Source organism: Etheostoma cragini, chromosome 13 (genome assembly GCF_013103735.1).
Source record: "Etheostoma cragini isolate CJK2018 chromosome 13, CSU_Ecrag_1.0, whole genome shotgun sequence".
Taxonomy (NCBI): Eukaryota; Metazoa; Chordata; class Actinopteri; order Perciformes; family Percidae; genus Etheostoma; species Etheostoma cragini.
In genome coordinates this window covers 2,293,281-2,310,780 of record NC_048419.1, presented here as the reverse complement: position 1 = coordinate 2,310,780, position 17,500 = coordinate 2,293,281, and the positions used below count along the sequence as shown (strand labels likewise).

At 42.6% G+C, this 17,500-nt stretch overlaps 1 protein-coding gene across 1 annotated transcript in view; it reads right to left on the bottom strand.

Annotated features, from left to right (window-relative positions):
• The window catches only part of LOC117955584 (transmembrane protein 211), a 93,484-nt gene that overhangs the window by 63,183 nt on the left and 12,801 nt on the right, over nt 1-17,500 (bottom strand). The window contains exon 2 of the mRNA XM_034890164.1: nt 3,775-3,913. Coding sequence (XP_034746055.1) covers nt 3,775-3,913 — 139 coding nt within the window. The remainder of the gene's footprint in view (nt 1-3,774; nt 3,914-17,500) is intronic.

Below are 17,500 nucleotides of genomic sequence, written 5' to 3'. Positions count from 1 at the left end.
TGTATCTGAAGTCTCTTTTATATAGACAGTGGTCCCTTAATACTGTATCTGAAGTCTCTTTTATATAGACCTTAGTGGTCCCCTAATACTGTATCTGAAGTCTCTTTATATAGACCTTAGTGGTCCCCTAATACTGTATCTGAAGTCTCTTTTATATAGACCTTAGTGGTCCCCTAATACTGTATCTGAAGTGTCTTTCTCAAAATTCACCCTTAGTGCAGAATTCCAGCCACTAGAGCCAGTCCCACAATGAGCTTTCCTTAGTATGTGCCATTTCTGAGTCTGTAGATATTGAGGAGGAGAGAGAGGGGGGGGCAAGGTGGAGGCTGGGGGTGTGGCCTTGACCAACTCCCACTTTGCTTGTTTGAAAGCCATGATGTCTCTCTCTCATGGGGGGGGCAAAAAGCTTCAATATGATCTGGATATTTTGGGAAAGTTTTGATGCTGCCGCACATGGAATGTTTCTTAAATCACAGGATCCCCTGTTAGCACCACAGGAAAATTTGGGTTTACCTAGTTGTCTTTTTTTTTTTTTTTTTTTTTTTTTTTAAAAGGAGTGCAGCCAAATTGAGCATTTCAAGGAAAGCCAGATTTGACTTGTGATTTATTGCTGGGAGCCATTTCTCTCCGGTTATCTCTCCATGTAAGAATACAAAATAAAAAAAACATAAGCACCACAAACATCTGCAACTGTACAGGTAAGAAAAACCACTGTGGTTCACATGTCTTTCAAAAGCACAAAACCACTGCTTCAGGCACACCGCTTTCAAGTCCTCAACCCAAGTCCCCCCCAAAGAGCTATTTTCACACAATAATGTTTTTTTTAAACTGGAATACTACTTACTTGCACACCACATATCAACAAAATGAGAAAACAACAGGCAATCAATGCAGCTCGTAAAATCTCCAGCACATTTTTATGTAAGCACATCGTGTAAATTATCTCCATATGTTAATATGGCCATATAACCCTGCAGGAAAACCAATGATATTAAGCCTGTATGTGCACCGAGTGCTTGTACACTCAGCAGAGTGTGACATGTCTTCAGCACTGAACAGATAACTGCATGAATCTGTCTGAGCGCTGTACCACGACGAAACCCCAACGTGATGTTCAGCTGCTTCTGTCAGCGGACGAATGTGAATAAATTGAAATAACTGGAGAGATCAGCATGAAGGATAGAGTCACTGTCACTGCTAGAACTTTAGCTACGCGAGAAATTAGGTCAATGTGCATCAAATCAGTAATGCTTGTATTTATTCCATTAACCTGTAAAATGTGTGACTTTGTATGTGAATTTCTGTCTGTTCATTCTCCACACACACACACACACACACACACACACACACACACACACACACACACACACACACACACACACACACACACGGATCCTGACCACTAAGATGAACAGGCCGATGAAATATGCATTACAGGAGAAAAAGCTCCCCGCCTTAGCACACAGAAATGTTCTGCCTCCCCCCCCCCCCCCCCCCTCTCTCTCGAAGCATCAAACATTGATGGCGGCAGTGCTCGGCGACGCAGCAGCTAAACCTCTGGATGGAGCGCTGAGCTGAACCAGTGGAGGTTGAACAAGTTCACGTCTAATTCTGGACTCCAGCCACGTGACCACAGGTCCGGGAAAAGAAAGAGCCGGGAAGTTTTACCTCAAAAAAAGAGTTTTTTTCCTGTGTGAGCTGGCATGACGGAATTGTTGACGTGTAAGGTCATGTGTTCCTACTTCTAGGAGAACCTCCAAACCTTTTCTGGGTGGTGCCTCCTACGTTCTAGCTGTGTGACAGTAGCACTGATGCAGCAGATGGAGGTAATGTTTTTGGAGGTGGGCTGTATGAGCAGTTTAAAGGAGGTGGTAATATGATTCAGCCTCTAGTTGATGCTCTCATGCCCGCTATGAGTGCAGACTCTTTGTGTTTACATTTTGCATGCTAAATAATATTCACACACACACACACAGACACACACACACACACAAAGACACTAGAAAGATGACAAAATATTCAAGTTTCAGCCATTGTTTGTGTGAGCTAAATGTACAACATACATTTACATGAACATACACACAAACAAAGCGCACACACTGTAGAAAACACAGAGTTTAAAACAGGCTTCTAACTGAAAAGATTGCCAGTTCATTTCTCCCAATCTGCTAGACAACACACACACACCTTAAAATACAACACTGGAAAAACGCACCACAAAGAAAACTGTTGTTCCTAATCTACTTGTTTAAGTTCATCAGCCCTCTTTGGTGGCACTCAACACACACTTACAAACACACCCTTGCAATGCTGGGAAAACAAACACTTTTGTGATCCGCCTTCCTCGGGGCTTCCCGGGCTTTCTGGGAAACCTCGGTCTATCTAGACATGAGATGACCTGGAAACGGAACAAAAGCCCGGCGAAGTCTGTCGCGAAAGACACACAGCTCTACGGCACAGAATGGGATTACTATACAGAGACATGCACAAACACACACACATTCACAAGAACGACACTCCTTCTCATTCTCCGATTCTCTGATTCTGGAGTCAGACAGAGAAGTATACGAGTCTGGCTTTAAGCAATAAGTGCCATTTTAAACACAACATTAACCCTAACCCTGTGAAAGTTCCAGTTGTGTCAGTAAGGATTTAACCTGCTCAATGAATACAGCCTCTAATTACGCTCAGTTAAATGCCACATGCAGGGATTTAAATTAGCTACTCAATATTCTCAAGGATAGACTACACAATTGCTACTGAAACTAAACAAATGAGGGTTTATGGATCAGTTGCGAACAGAGAGAGAAGTGACTTCACACTTAGTAAGGCCAACTGGCGACACAAGTGTTAGAAAAGCTTAAAAAAAGGCAGAAAATGGCAGGAATGTAAATAAAAAAAAGAGTCATAGTTACGCTACGGTGCAACATGCATAGGAAAATATGTAGGAAAACGTGTTATGTCGTGTGACAGGAAAAAAGGCATTCATACTAACTGCCATTTAAATGGTTAGATGCGCGATGAAAACGCAGTGACATGAGCCTCTATTATGGGTTTTTAAAGCCCAGGCGCTGACAAGACCGCGCATTGTTTACGAGACTACTCCTCTGTTGGAGTGAAAGTGGCAGCCAGATAAGTCACATGTAACCCTGAACCGATGACCTGTGTTAAGGAGGCATAATTGTCTTTTTACAGCAGGCACTAAATCTATCCTCGCCTTCCCTGTGCTGGTTCACCCCTACAAGTGCTATGCAGACTCTGGTTGCCTAGCAGCAGCTGTCCTCGAGTTGTTTCTTTTTTTCTTTTTTTTTTGACTGATAGGCAACAAAGTCTGTTCCTTTTCTACAATAAAAAAAAATAGGCAGCGCTATCAGTGTTTGTTTTCCAGCGGCTCTAAGGGTGAAAGATGGGATTGTGAAGGACGACTTCTACTTGAGAGGCACAGGGACCGTGCAAGATACTGGAATTATGAATTTTACACAGATTGTGAGAAGGATGTCCTCTAACTAGGAGTACACTTAGGAGTTATTACATTCTCTGTTTTACTGAGGAATCTGATGTATAAATGCATTGACCCAAGTTGCAGTGCTTTGCTGTACCAGTCACCCTTATGGGATCACTGGTATAGCTGTCCTGTTTAATTGGTGTATCTATATGGTCTTGTGTATCTATATCTTTTTTTGTTTTGTTGTTATTTTATGGACCATGAGTCTATCTATCTGTCTGTATCTACTATGATGTACACAGTATGCTGGTAGTCCCATCTGTACCGACCTGCAGCCATCTGCATGTATCCAGCCAGGGTGCAGATCCTCCTCTCACATCCTCCACTGGGCAGGAAGATGGTGATGATGGCCAACAGGGAGCTGACAGCCAGCAGGGCACAGCCTCCTGAACAGAGCACCGCGCTGGTCTGGGGAACACAAACACAGAATCACTTATATACAGAAAGTAGACCCACTCATGTACAGTTGAACACATTCACAAAAGGGAGCACGATCTTTTTGTGCGCAGAGCTGCTTGTTCTGTCACGCAGCCACAAACAAAAGTGGACATCCTGTCAAACGGTTATGATTCATCACTTCGTTTGATAGAAACAGGTCTGCGCTTCGGTCAGGTCGGATTGTGCAATCTAAGTCAGTCCTCCTAACAGGTTAATGGCTCTCTCAGCTGGAAAACAGCACTCCATGGCCAAACAACAGGGCGCTGTCCCTATTCATTACATCTTTGCTTAATCACAGACAGAGATGAGCAAAATACAGGAAGCACAATCACACACACACACACACACACACACACAGGACACTTACAACTTCTTTTTTTGGCTTCTGGCCTTTTTAATAGAACAGAAGATGAAAGTTCAATGTCCTTCTGTTCTGCTCTTCCAGACAGACTCATGGGGAAGTGTGCATTCCTGGACGAGTGGTAGTTAAGTTTGAAGCCCTACAGCGTGTTAGGCCTGGGGGAGTTTGTGCATGTTTGATTGTGTTTCCCAGCAACCCGTGTGTGTTTTTGGTGCCGTTTGATCTGCATAACCTCTCAGACTGGCTCTCCAGCTTCGATAAAGCTGCCACACATCCACCTCAACACATTTTAAAAATGTGTCTGTCTTGGCGGGTGCAACCCGCTGACACAGTCAGAAAACTGCGCTGTGCCACATCGGTGATTAGCATGCAGGCGGGGGCGAACGGAGAGAAACGTCTAACATGCACGAGGGAATTACAGCCGTAAAACACATGTCATTATGCATGTCCTTGATGTGACTGGAGAAAGGATGAAAGCAGAGTGATTTTCATGCCTGAATGAAGCTTTAATTAGCTTGTTCTGGGCGTTTGGCAGAAAGACAGAGAGGGCAGCACGGAAATATTGGAGGAAATGATGATGATTATTGTTACTGTGCCCTTTATTTTTCCAGGTTTGTCCTACATAAACAGTGCCTTTAGTTTCACATGTGGGTTACAGATCAGCTCCTTGGGAACCGCTGGGAGCAAAGTGACGAGCGCAAGGGCGTCTTGGCATTTAAAGCTATAGCGCGTAGTTTCTGTCGACCCCGTGAGGAACTCTAAGTGTTGACAACAAAACTGTCGGCGCGTCCACATGACACAAGCCTTCTGTGATCACTCACAACCCACGGGTGTCTTCTGAGGCCAGTATTATACTATGAGAGCGCTGACAATGAACCCAAAAAGTCAATTTGTGTGTCTTAAACAGTGACTTAGGCACTGTTTCTGTATGAAAACAGACCTACACTACAATAGAAGTACCATCCATTATTTAAGAATCTTACTTATTTTAACCTAATCTCACTTAACTTCTACTTAATGTTTTTATTTCATGTTGTAGCTACTGTATGTTACTTTATACCCTTACTGACTCGCTCTTTTCTTACTCGTTTTTTACCATGAATTTGACTGTAAGTAAACAATTTCCCCGAGGTGATAAATAAAATATTCTGATTTTGAAAGACGCTATTAGACTCCTTAGTGCAGAGAAAAACAGCTGATTTCGGGGTTAATTATCAGGGTTGATCAGAGCGACCCCCCTCACATGAAGTAGTTCTCTGATCCGTTGTTAATATGTAAGGCGGAATGTAGAGCGGGCTCTATGGCGCTGATAACTTCTATAAAAACAACAGACTGTAGAATGCTGTGATTGAACAAGCAGAGTCAAGTAGGGCCTATTCAACATGGCTGTGTATTAAAAAAAATGATATATATAGCTGGTTTAATATACCATGACAGGAACAGAACAAATAAAGAAAACCATGTTCTCAATAAGAGCTCTTATCTGGTACTACTGCCACAGCTACTTGTTGTTTTTACCTTGCAGCAACTACAAGAGGGCAGAGGAGACCCAGCAGCACACTTGAAGATACAGAAAAGTCATTAACTTTGGTGGTCTTTGTTCTTCTTTCTCTCTCGCTGGAATGATATTCATGTATGCAGAGGAATGTCTCCTTTCGCTCTGTTGCTTGATCTTGGCGTGCCTTGTGGGCTCCCGGTGTGCAGCCTACCTCCCACCCTGCTGTTCTCAATTCACTACGACACATTAAAGGTGCATCACGTCTCGCACAGGGGTGCAGAGCTTGAGAGGGGGAGGGCCGCCGTGTCCAGGTAAGTACGGTTCGCTCATTAAACAATAAAAGAAACGTTATGGTGCGGTCAGCTATATATAGCCTGACAATGATGATTAGCATTAAAATGCATGACTTTTTGGGAGGAAAAATAATAATTGCATCGCTGAAAATGACTGTATATCTAAATATTTCCATATGTAAACTGTAAATCCAGCAACTCAATTATCTGCGAGCACTAAGAGATTTATACACATGACATTTTCTGTGCCATTTAAAAACAACCCGAGACAAACAAAGGCTATCAGGCGTCTACACAGCTACTTTTTTACAGAAAACAACAAACATTTCAATTAATGGTGTCCCAATGACTCCTAATACTGTGTATATGTGTGTGTTCTGATGAAACAAACCCATAATCATTATCACTTTTACTTACAGACAATACAGAGATATTTCGGGAGCCTTTTTCCATGACTCGGCTGGCTCTGAGAACAAGTTAATTTAGTAGTGAATGAGCAGCTAACAGCACTGGTCCTCTCAGTAATGCTTCCTTAATAGATTGTAATTGTGTGTTAATACCCGGTTGAGCCTCTACAACAACTGGAGCCGGAGAGGAGAGACAGGGGTTTAAAGATTGGAAATTGTGAATGGAAGACAGAATGAGACAGACGGGTCTTAATCTTGATGTCTTTGTCTTTCCTGCAGTCTGACAACTTCATTTGGAGGGTAATCATCTCAGGATATTGTGACTTGAGATATGTTGAGGCACAAAAACGCAACTTTTAAATCCCAGCCATAACCAATGCAAGAAACACCTGATGGATTTGACCCACAATCACCAATTAATTCAACAGTAATATGAACCGAACTGGAACATATATGTGTTACAATGCTGATAAAAGTCAGGGCTACAGGCACTGATACACATGTAAAACTACCTGGCTCCATCATAAAGGAAATGTTATTGGTTTTCCTCAATAAAAAAGGTCCACATCCTGAGACCAATAACTGCCTTGATACAAAAACCTCCATCCAGCTGCCTTGAGTAATAAAGGGACAGTCTGAAGGGGACTGTTTGATTTCCAATTACATTAAAGAAGTCAGGGATTACACAGTATGGGCCAATGAAACTTCATTGTCTCCTCAATTGGGAGCTACAAGAGAGGAGATGGCAAGGCATGTCTCATTAAACGCACTTTGCCTTTCCAAGCCTGCACTGAATGGCTAAAAGTTCCTGCGCGGGCTGTGGAAAATGGAGGGTTTCTGCTCTTCAGAAGTGCCAGGGTGAGGACACAGTTAACGCTCAGCCATGGCCCTTGACAGAAATAACTCCACCACTTTACAGTCCAATGTCTCGCCTTTATGGAGGACAAGAGGTGAAAGGAGAGCGGACGTGACGAGTTTGTCTCATTGCTCGGCGGCTCTTGCTGTGCGCGTGCTTCGGTGAACATTGTTAATATACAGGTAGACTATTCTCTACCCTCCCATCACTAATCAGCATTCAGCAGCGTGAGAGCCCAGCAGCCGCACTAAAGCAACAGCCTTGACATGTTGGGCCTCTAGAAGCCCATTAACACCCTCACACAGCGTTCCAGAACATGTGCGAGCTGTTTCTGTTTCATCCACAAGTACTCATAAGGAATCTGCAGAGCTTTCACCTGTCCAGCTCCCTTTCTGCTAACTGTTTCCCTAGTTTATTGGTTTACACAAATACTACAGAGTAAAATACAGAAAAATCAATAAAAGATGGGATCGAGAGATGTAAAAAAACCCTGAGAGGGGCTTAATCCGGGCATAACCCAGTGTTGGCCCTTTGATCGTCATGTAACTTCTTCATCTTTCAGAGGAATCCTGATAATCCTGCCAGAGCACGAATACAAAAAAAAAAAACACTCCACCTCTAAATAAATGTGCTCAATACTACATCCATCTTCCTCATTGATCTCTAATGGGCGGAGACTGGGAGAGGTGAGGCTAGGGATAAGTGTGTGTGTGTGTGTGTGCGTGTGACGGTCATCTGAATGGCTGACGAAGCGGTGTGTGTAGAGTGAATACGAGATGGAGAGGAGATGAGGAGAGAGGGGAGCAGAGATTAATCACCTGACAAGTGGATGGAGTGTCCATTTGTGCCTCGGGGACAGGCTGCAGATAGGATGTGACATTCAGGAGCACTTAGGAGGACATGCAGGAGCTCGCTGTTCCCACTCTCTCACTCTCACACACACACACACACACACACACACACACAAGGTCGCACATGCAGAGTCACTCAATGTTAGCATACAAACATGTACGTTCAGAGCCAAAAACCTTTTACTGATTGTAAGGGTAAAACAATATGACAGCATAGTAAGAACAAAAGAGTATGACACTATAATGTATTATGAAACCCAGAAAAAAAACACTGTTGGTTAATGTGTGAGATGTTTTACACAGAGTCCTTTTATGAACAACATGATGAAAATCTAAAGCACAGGTCAAGAAGTTTCTACATGTCTGTAATTGACTTAGTGAAGGGAATGAAAACTACAAAAATCAGTTCAACGTTGTAATAAATCTATTTCATGAACCTGGTGTGTATTGCAGTCAAGTGTGCCATTCTCAGTGTGTCCATGAAATGCACTTGGCTGTAATCAGTGTGAGTACATTATATGTTACAAGTGGGCATGTTAGAACCAAAATAACTTGGGAAGTTTGGGACCTGCAGAGTTTCAAACAGCTTACTGAGCTAATGCACTTAGCTCTCAGAAACTCAGAGTTCTGCTTTTTCAGATTTCATTCTCCATCTGGCTCTCTTTGGCCACTCCTCCTCCATCCTTCTGCTCATCCTTTTAAACTCTTGGAGGCAGTGCTCATGTACCTGAAGAGCAGAGATCTGCTCTTTTAAGAGCTTAATGTTGTTCTTTATTTGGCTCCTTCGGTTGTTCCACTCCTTCTCTCTGCTCTCTCTTTCCAGCTCCTGCCGTTTCTCAAAGCTCTCCTCTTTCGCAGCGAGCTCACACGTCATTTCATCTTTCCGAGTGGCGAGTTTTGTTTAAACCTCCGCCTCCCTCTGGATGACCTGCCTTTCCTTCTCCACGAGCTGGGCTTCCTTCTCCAAATACTTGACTTCCAGAGCCGTCTTTTCCTCCATTATTTTGATGATCAGATCACCCTTTTCTTTGCTCAACTTCCTCTCACTGTCCTCTGCCAGAGTTCGGAGCATTGTGTCATGTCCATCAAATTCTGGTACTGCGTGTGTGATAATATATCATTAAATCTCCTCTCCGGGGTCTATGTGTTCCTCTCTTGCTCCTGTTTCATGAGCCCGGCGATCCGGTTGAACTCGCCCCTCCAGGGAGGTTTGGCTGACTGGGAGATGTTCTTCTCTGCCTTCAGACTTTCTCTGAGAGAGTCAATCTCTTCATTTTCTTCCTTGATTTTACTCTCCTTTTGGCAATTTTTTTCATCAGGAGTTTCTTTTTCTCCTCCTCCAGGCCAGCATCTTTAGAGACCAGCTGGTTGATTAGTTCTTGAGTATCCAGTTGGTCTTTCTTCGGGTCCTCGAGCGGTACAATGGGAGTTGGGCAGACGACTGTTTCAATAACTATGTTGCCATAGCAACACACAAAACACAATAAACAGTTATATGTGCATTAATACTATACTAGGATGGCTTTATATCATTTTATATGTTTAATTGAATGGGTATTAAGCAATATCAAACAAAAAGTATATTCTAATACAAATGTAAAGACTTGTAAAACTGTACATTTGACATAAATATATACAGATATTTAAAACTAGGATATTTGTGTGTGTGTGTGTGTATGTCAATGGTGAAGACACACTGTATGATGTTAGGCTGCATCACATGACTTCTCCAGACTGAAAAACGGCAAAATAGAAATATATAGCCAAACATGGCATTTGATATGAAGTGTTTTTTCCACTACGTGGTACCTGCTTGACTCGCCATTTTTTGGTTTTCCATTACGAAAAAAAAAGTCCATGGTACCTGCTAACAGGTACTTTTCGTAGTACTACCTCAGTTGAGGTTCCAAGCGAGCTGAAGCAATACCAGAAGGTGACGTGAAAACCTGCAGACGGCTGATTGGTCAGAGAGAATAGTCACTAATCACTGCAGGCAGCTGATTGGTCAGAGAATCGTCACTAATCACTGCGTCTGTATTGCTAGTGGCAGAAGGGGGGGGGGGGGATGTGTAATGGGAAAACGTTATACTTTCTCTATTAAAATATTTGTATTAAACACAACAATGCTCTTATTTGACCGTAAAGACTATAAATAAAGTCCTATGGACCTTTTCAATTGAATTCCATTTTAAGGCAACAGTCTGTGCCCTTGTTGTTGTTGCAAACTGAAGTTTGTTCCCTAGAATCTTTTTATCGCTGCTGAAACTTTGCAAAACTTTGCGTCAGAGGAAAAAGTCCAACGGTGACTTTCTTAAACAGATCCAATAGGTCAAGTGGCAGCTTTAATGTCATTATGTACAGGGAGATGTGAAGAGATTTCTGCAAAAAAATGACATTGAAATGAATAATTTACAAATGTAATGCTTAAATAATTTAAAGCCTGTGCTCTAAGGGACTGATTTTTGCATTTTCAGCACATTGTCTTAAAAAGCCAACTTTTCATTATGCATTAATGTCAGTACATGGGCCTTACACAATGTGTAGTGTACACATTCTACTACCTGGAATAGTTTCAACATTTTTGCTGCTGTCTTCAAGATGCCTCCTTCACAAGCATCCCTTTCAGGTTGAGCCGTGAATTGTGACATTCAACATGCTCGGAAGCACTTCTCCTTTATAGTATCAATGTCAATATCCGTAATCTTTGCCCAGTAAGAGCCAAGAAACACAGTAACACTAGGAAGTTTTCTTCCAGGGACCCACACAGGACGCTCCCTGCTGCAACGCCATGCTTTGATGTGGTGTCGAGTCTTTCGTGTCATTTTAAATGAAAACACGGTGAGAATCTCACGTAAAGCCAGAGTGTCGCTTTCTCTCTCACACACACACACACACACACACACACACACACACACACACACACACACACACACACAGTGAGAGTTGATTGAACAGGGAGAAGTGCCATATGTGAGCCCATGCAGGAAGCACACGCACACCTGGTGCTGTACGTGGTGTGCAGGGATGTTTGATTTGGATCACAGTTCAGGGCAGGACGTTGGTTCAGAGTCACCAGAGGCTGTAGGAGCCTCCATCTGTCATTTACTGCAACTTCTGTCTAGTGGACTGTATTCACCAACCACAACCAAACATGCTATTAGTTTGTCTTCTTTGTGGTCTGTAACAGAACCCCCAGTGGGAGTTGACACACTGATGTACAATCTTCAAGTCCTCTTTTTTCTAGACGCAAAGTATAGGCTAGATTACCAACCAAGCAGGGTGGCAGTCGCCCCCAAAACAATCGCCACCACTAAAATAAAACACCAACTAACCTTGTGTCCATTCAGTTAAGCTCCTAACCTCCTACCTGTCCAACATTTCTGGTGTAAGAGGAATTCATTTAAAATATCAGAAGTGAGACAGACGTTCAAAGTAACTCACAGGACTCCTACAGTCCGTCACTAAGACTTGTTCACAATAACTAAAATAGCTACTGCATCCAATCATTTCACCAACAATTTAAATTGAACCAGTCACACCAGACCGGAGAATCTATTACTGTGACTCTGGAACATTTTGGAACACAATGCCAACAGCTCTCCAGTGTAGCTGGCCTGGTTCCAGTTTGTCCCCAGCTGCACTGACTGCCACCTGCTGCCCCACCTGGAGGCCAAAGGGACGTCACCACTGGGCTCTGGGATGATGAATGAACCCAAATTGTTGTTAATCAATGAGCCAGAGCTGCACTATGACCTTATGTCACCATGAACTCTTCACTAAGTGTGTTCACACTGACAGCAGACACTGCAACATCTCCTAAATAAATAGTCATATTCCAGTGAGTCTGAATTACATTACACTACAATAAATTTCATGTCATTTAGCTGACGTTTTTATCCAAAGCAACTTCCAAGTGCTTTCAACACTGAAGGTGCAAACTCCAGATGACACATGCAAGTACATTAGCTTTAAATAAGGAATGGGGGGTTGGGGTATAGGGTTTGACCATGTCCTGGATGTATGCTGAGGCTGAGCCGTTCGTGGCCCAGTAGGCAAGTACTTGTGTCTTGAAGCAGACGCGAGCAGCAACTGGTACCAGTGAAGACAGTGGAGGAGCGGTGTAGTGTGAGAGAACTTGAGGAGGCAAGTCGAGCTGCTGCCTTCTGACTGAGCTGTACGGGCCGGATGGGACATGCAGGCGGGCCATTCAGGAAGGAGTTGCAGTAGTCTAGATTTGAGATGACTTGAGCCTGAACCAGAACCTGAGCTGCTTTCTGCGTTAGAAGGGGACGTATCCTTCTGACGTCATGCAGCATGAATCTATGCGATCGGGTGTTTGCAGCAACGTTGGCAGTGAATGAGAGCTGGTTCTCGAGTGTCCCACCCAGGCTTCTAGCAGTCTGGCTGGGGACTACCATGGAGTTGCAGAGCCTGAGACACCCAGATCCTGGAGTGTTGAAACAAAGATTTGGTGGTTCACTGTGTCAAAGGCAGCAGAAAGATCCAGAAGGATGACGACGGAAAAGAGAGTGAGGTTGCTCTGGCGGTGTGAAGCTAATCAGTGAGAGCAAGGGGGGCACTTTCTGTTGAGTGGCCAGCCTCGAAGCCACACTGGTGGGGATCAAGACGGTTGTTCTGGTGGAGATTAGTAGAGAGTTGATTATAAATGGCACACTCAAGAGTTTGGGATAGAAATGGCAGAAGGTAGACGGGTCGACATTTTGGTTTTTTGAGTAGTGGGGTACTCCACCTCCACCAAGGATGAATAACATGTGGCTTTAATCAGGAATTAATCTGCAAACTAGCTAATTAAATATCTGTATAACTGCTAAATTGTTAGCAGCAAGGTAATAACGCAGTTTTCACTCTTCATCAGTTACTCATTGCTTGTGATTTTCAACATATATTTAGCTTTTGCACCGCTGCAGTTTTCCTCTTTAAAGATAAGTTTCTATATTTTCTCAGCTTTGAAGTAAAGGAACTGCGCAGCCAATAATAACAATCCAGTAGTAGGAAGCCCATGCTGAAACATATTTGATAAGCTGCTCATTGGTGATGTTCAAAAAAGTTAAAAATTGCAGCCTAAATGTTTCCAAAACCAACAACAGCGAAAATGAGAGCAAAGATTCCTCCAGAGAGAAATTACAGGATCTTTTTACCCGTAAAAAACTCAATTCTATTGTGTTCTCCGTTTTCAAAAAGACGTTAAAAAGAAGATTTATTTCTGTCTTTGAATAGAAGTTGTATGAATATAAACTGCCTCAGGTGCCTGCCAACCATGCCACAAAAAAACTCCAGTGAGTATCTGGTCCCAGAACTGCTGGAGGAACACATAAACCACAGCTCTAGTTTCCCAGCTGCAATGCAGGAAGAGGAAGTAGATTCACGCTGGTATCATCCCGAAGGGGAATCACCTTTATGAAACCCTCAGGTAGAGCAGCGCAGACAATGATTCATATGTAAGAGACTGTTATGGAGGGCTATAGGACGAGGATGAAAGCCTCTATTTTAGGCACGTTGCTCTGAGATAAATACCTCTCTTTCAAAACTACATGAAGCGCTGCAGTTCTGTCGATTCCCATCAAGACAAACAGTGAAAATGTAAGAGACAAATAGATTCCTAACTGATGATGAGGGCTCCTATGATGGCTTTATGAGTCAATCACTGATCATTAATCAATTTTATGACAAGTGTCCATCTGGCAGTGCTGAGCCACACGCGCACACACACACACACGTTTGCAGAGATTCTCTACATACAAGCTTCTATCCTCCTCATTTCACTTCCCTCTTGCCGCCATGTGCCTCCATCACATCAGTTTCATCATTTACCCTGGGGCTGCAAGATAACCTTTTTTCTTCTGCCTATTTTGTCTTTATCTCTCCTAATTAAAAAGTAGCTGATGACCTGCAAAGGAGGAATGGATGGGGTTGTACAGGTTCAGGGGCAAATAACTGCATCTAACCAGAAACTTGTTAAAACGGCCTCTTCTTTCTTTCTTCTCCGCATCGCACTCTCGTCCATAATAGATCACAGAAGCAGATTAGATCAGACAGGGAGATCAAATAGCTGGTTTGAAACGCACGGGATCCCTCCCAGTCTGGTTTAATGATGACATCCTCCGAGCCGGGCCAGAGGTTTTTGTTCAACTCCTATAATAGGGCGGTGGTGGTGGTTGATGGGAGGAACCCCAGGCAAAGTTTCTCCTTTCTCTTCTCTCTCAATAGATGCTGTAATTGAATTATAGCATAACTGATAACACCCCCCCACCTCCCCGTCCTGCTCCTCCCCCCTGAGTTTCTTCTAAAGACACCAGCCATGGAATTGGTCTTGTTTTGTCTCTTGGCTTTGAAAGAAGACGCTAATAAGAAATGGATGAAAGGCATACTGTTACAATTTGGAATGAAGTGAATAAATTCAGTGTAAAAAGAAGAAGCAAAGAAATAAGGATGACTGTTAATCAGCACGTTTGCTCATTAGAATAAACATATGTTTGGCATCCCAACAAACAGCAGAGTGTAATTAGTGCACAAAGAAGCCCAATCCAGGAATTATGGTTGATCTTTTTACATCAAAAACACAGCACTGCAGAGAGAGAGAGAGAGAGAGAGAGAGAGAGAGAGAGAGAGAGAGAGAGAGAGAGAGAGCGCTGAGTGGAGACTACGAGATGAGAGGATGGGGGAGTGTGAGAGAAATGTAGCAAGATGGAGGGGAGAGGTAGGGAGGAGCACTTTGCCTTTTCAAAGTGAAAAAGAAACACTGTACTCTCTCACGTTGGCATAAGAACTCTCGGGCCACATCCAGCCGACATCTTATCCTCCTAGTAGCTCCCTCTCACTCACAGCTCACTTCCAGTCCTGCAAGCGAAATGTACGACTCAAGTCTTAAGAAAAAACATCAACCGACGTCTCAGAGTGCCATAACCGAGGTGAAAAGTAAAATATCTTCCTTAAAAAGCCCATTCAAACGGTCTCGTTGACACGGTCATCTGTAAATCTGATACAACACGTCTACTGAATTGGGACATTTATCAAAGTACTACTTGTGACTTTACTATATGTGGCAGATTAGAAGGCTGATGGTTTGACATGAGTCTGGGTTTTAGTAACCCAAACCTGCTAAAATGCAGATTTTCTTATTATCATTATTGATTATGACCAAGAGGTTTTGGAGGAAAGTCCCTGAATAAAATCAATTTCAGATGCAAATTTCATTATGATGGAAAACAGTGATTTAATTCAGATTTTAGATAAGCCTGAGCAGTTTATTAAGAAACCACTATGATCTTATTTTCAGAGAATTGCCTATACATGACACCAAAAAATAAACACATTTAGTTGACTGTTAAGTCCTTTCAAGAATAGATCAAGATTTTGGAAATCCAGAATTAATACATGTGGTTTAGCCTGATTACGTGTTAACCTGGATTAGTTCTGCACAACAGAGCTGTCACACATACTATATGTACATATGTATGTGTTTATTACATTATGGGGATGTTGGGATTAATAAACTGTATCACCACATGATGATTAAAAGAAGAAATGTGTTAAAAGAGAGGAGTTTGAAAATGAATTAGTCGGAAGAATGTGTGAAAACGATTTAATCAGCGATTTGTAGAGCAGTGCATCTTCTAAAGAGTGATCTACTTTCAACAATCCGGTTTGAACCGGATGACTATTCCCAGATGAATTACAGAGAAAGAAGTCATTTACTCCTGATTCTTTTCAGAATTTGGATGTAATATTAACAGCTCTTGCAGATTAGCATTTGATGACAAGTACAGACCTCCCCCTCAGTTTAAAATATCAGTTTGTAATAATCCATTTTAACAGATAGGAGTTGACCCAGCCTCCTCCACCTGTGATGGAGCTGTTTCAGAGAGCTTGTGGGCTTCAGCGGAGACCGTCCTTCAGCTCTCCCTCAAAAAGTCACACAGCCCAGCTTGCCCTTGCATTTATGCATGATCTGCACTACTGCTGGTCCCAAATGCACATTTCATAATTCATACATACTGTACTGTAGAAACTGCCTCCACCACTCTGCTTCATATCCCCAGACTGGTCCACGTTGCTCAGACTGCAGGCAACCCTCTTGACCCGCAAATGTAGGGCAATATTTAAAAAAAAATTCAAATAACCATAGAATACTTTTGGTTTGAGAGTTGCAGTAGTAACCACACCCAGTACTCACCAGGACTAATTCTTTGTTTCATAACCACATTTTCAGACCGCTTCAAGATATAGGTCAATTCAATTTTATTTATAGTATGAAATCATCACAAGAGTTATCTCAAGACACTTTACAGGGTAGGGTAGGGTCTAGACCACACTCTATAATTTATAAAGACCCGGCAGTTCTAATAGTTCCCCTAAGAGCTAGCATTTAGTGTGACAGTGGCGAGGAAAAACTCCTTTTAGGGAGAAACCTGGGACAGACCCAGGCTCTTGGTAGGCTGAAGGTGTCTGAACTATAATTAATAGTATAAATAGAAATATATCCAAGACACATGATGACCATATCTGCTGAATAAGGGTACTGGCACCCTTTTTGGTCCAATTCAGGCACAGACCGCACCTCTGAAGATGTTGAGGTGCACTCTTGTAACAAGTCAGAAATCTTCATTTTCACACAACTAAGAAGAACTAGATCTCCTCGGGGCTAATAAATGAAGTGTGTTACCAGGCCTGAATCACAGTTGCATCAGTCTGATCCAGTGTCAGAAAGAGCATCTGTTGAATGTTAAGGAGTCCAGAGTCTGGCCCAGAGAGGCTCCATGTGGATGATGAATGAATGATGTAACTGGACAACAACATGCTGCTGAGCTGCTTCCTCCACCACGATGACAGTTCATCATTACACAGCAGGCCACTAATTAAGAGACGTTATCTGTTTTGATGCCCTACGGGGCAAACACTGATACATGATAAGTGAATTCAACTTAATTCAAACATTAATTTCACTTTCTTTAATGAAAATCTAACTATTCTATGGCTCTAAAAGCATAATAAGTAACTGTTGTTCCTGTTTTACGGGAATAATGGTCAGCTAGGAGCTGCTGTTTTTGTTAAAGTCATTCCTTACTGGAGCCCTAAAGGGAATAAGAACCTTCTGGCATTGGAGGGGTTACATTTAAAAACACAAACAGTCTTAGAAAATCTAGATCTGAGATGATCCACTTTGACTTGCATCCAAATGACTTTATTATGCATCTGCTTTCATTATTCCCTACTGGGTGATCCCATTTTTTTTTTTCTTTAATTCCATTCTCTATGTGGAGCTGCGCATTG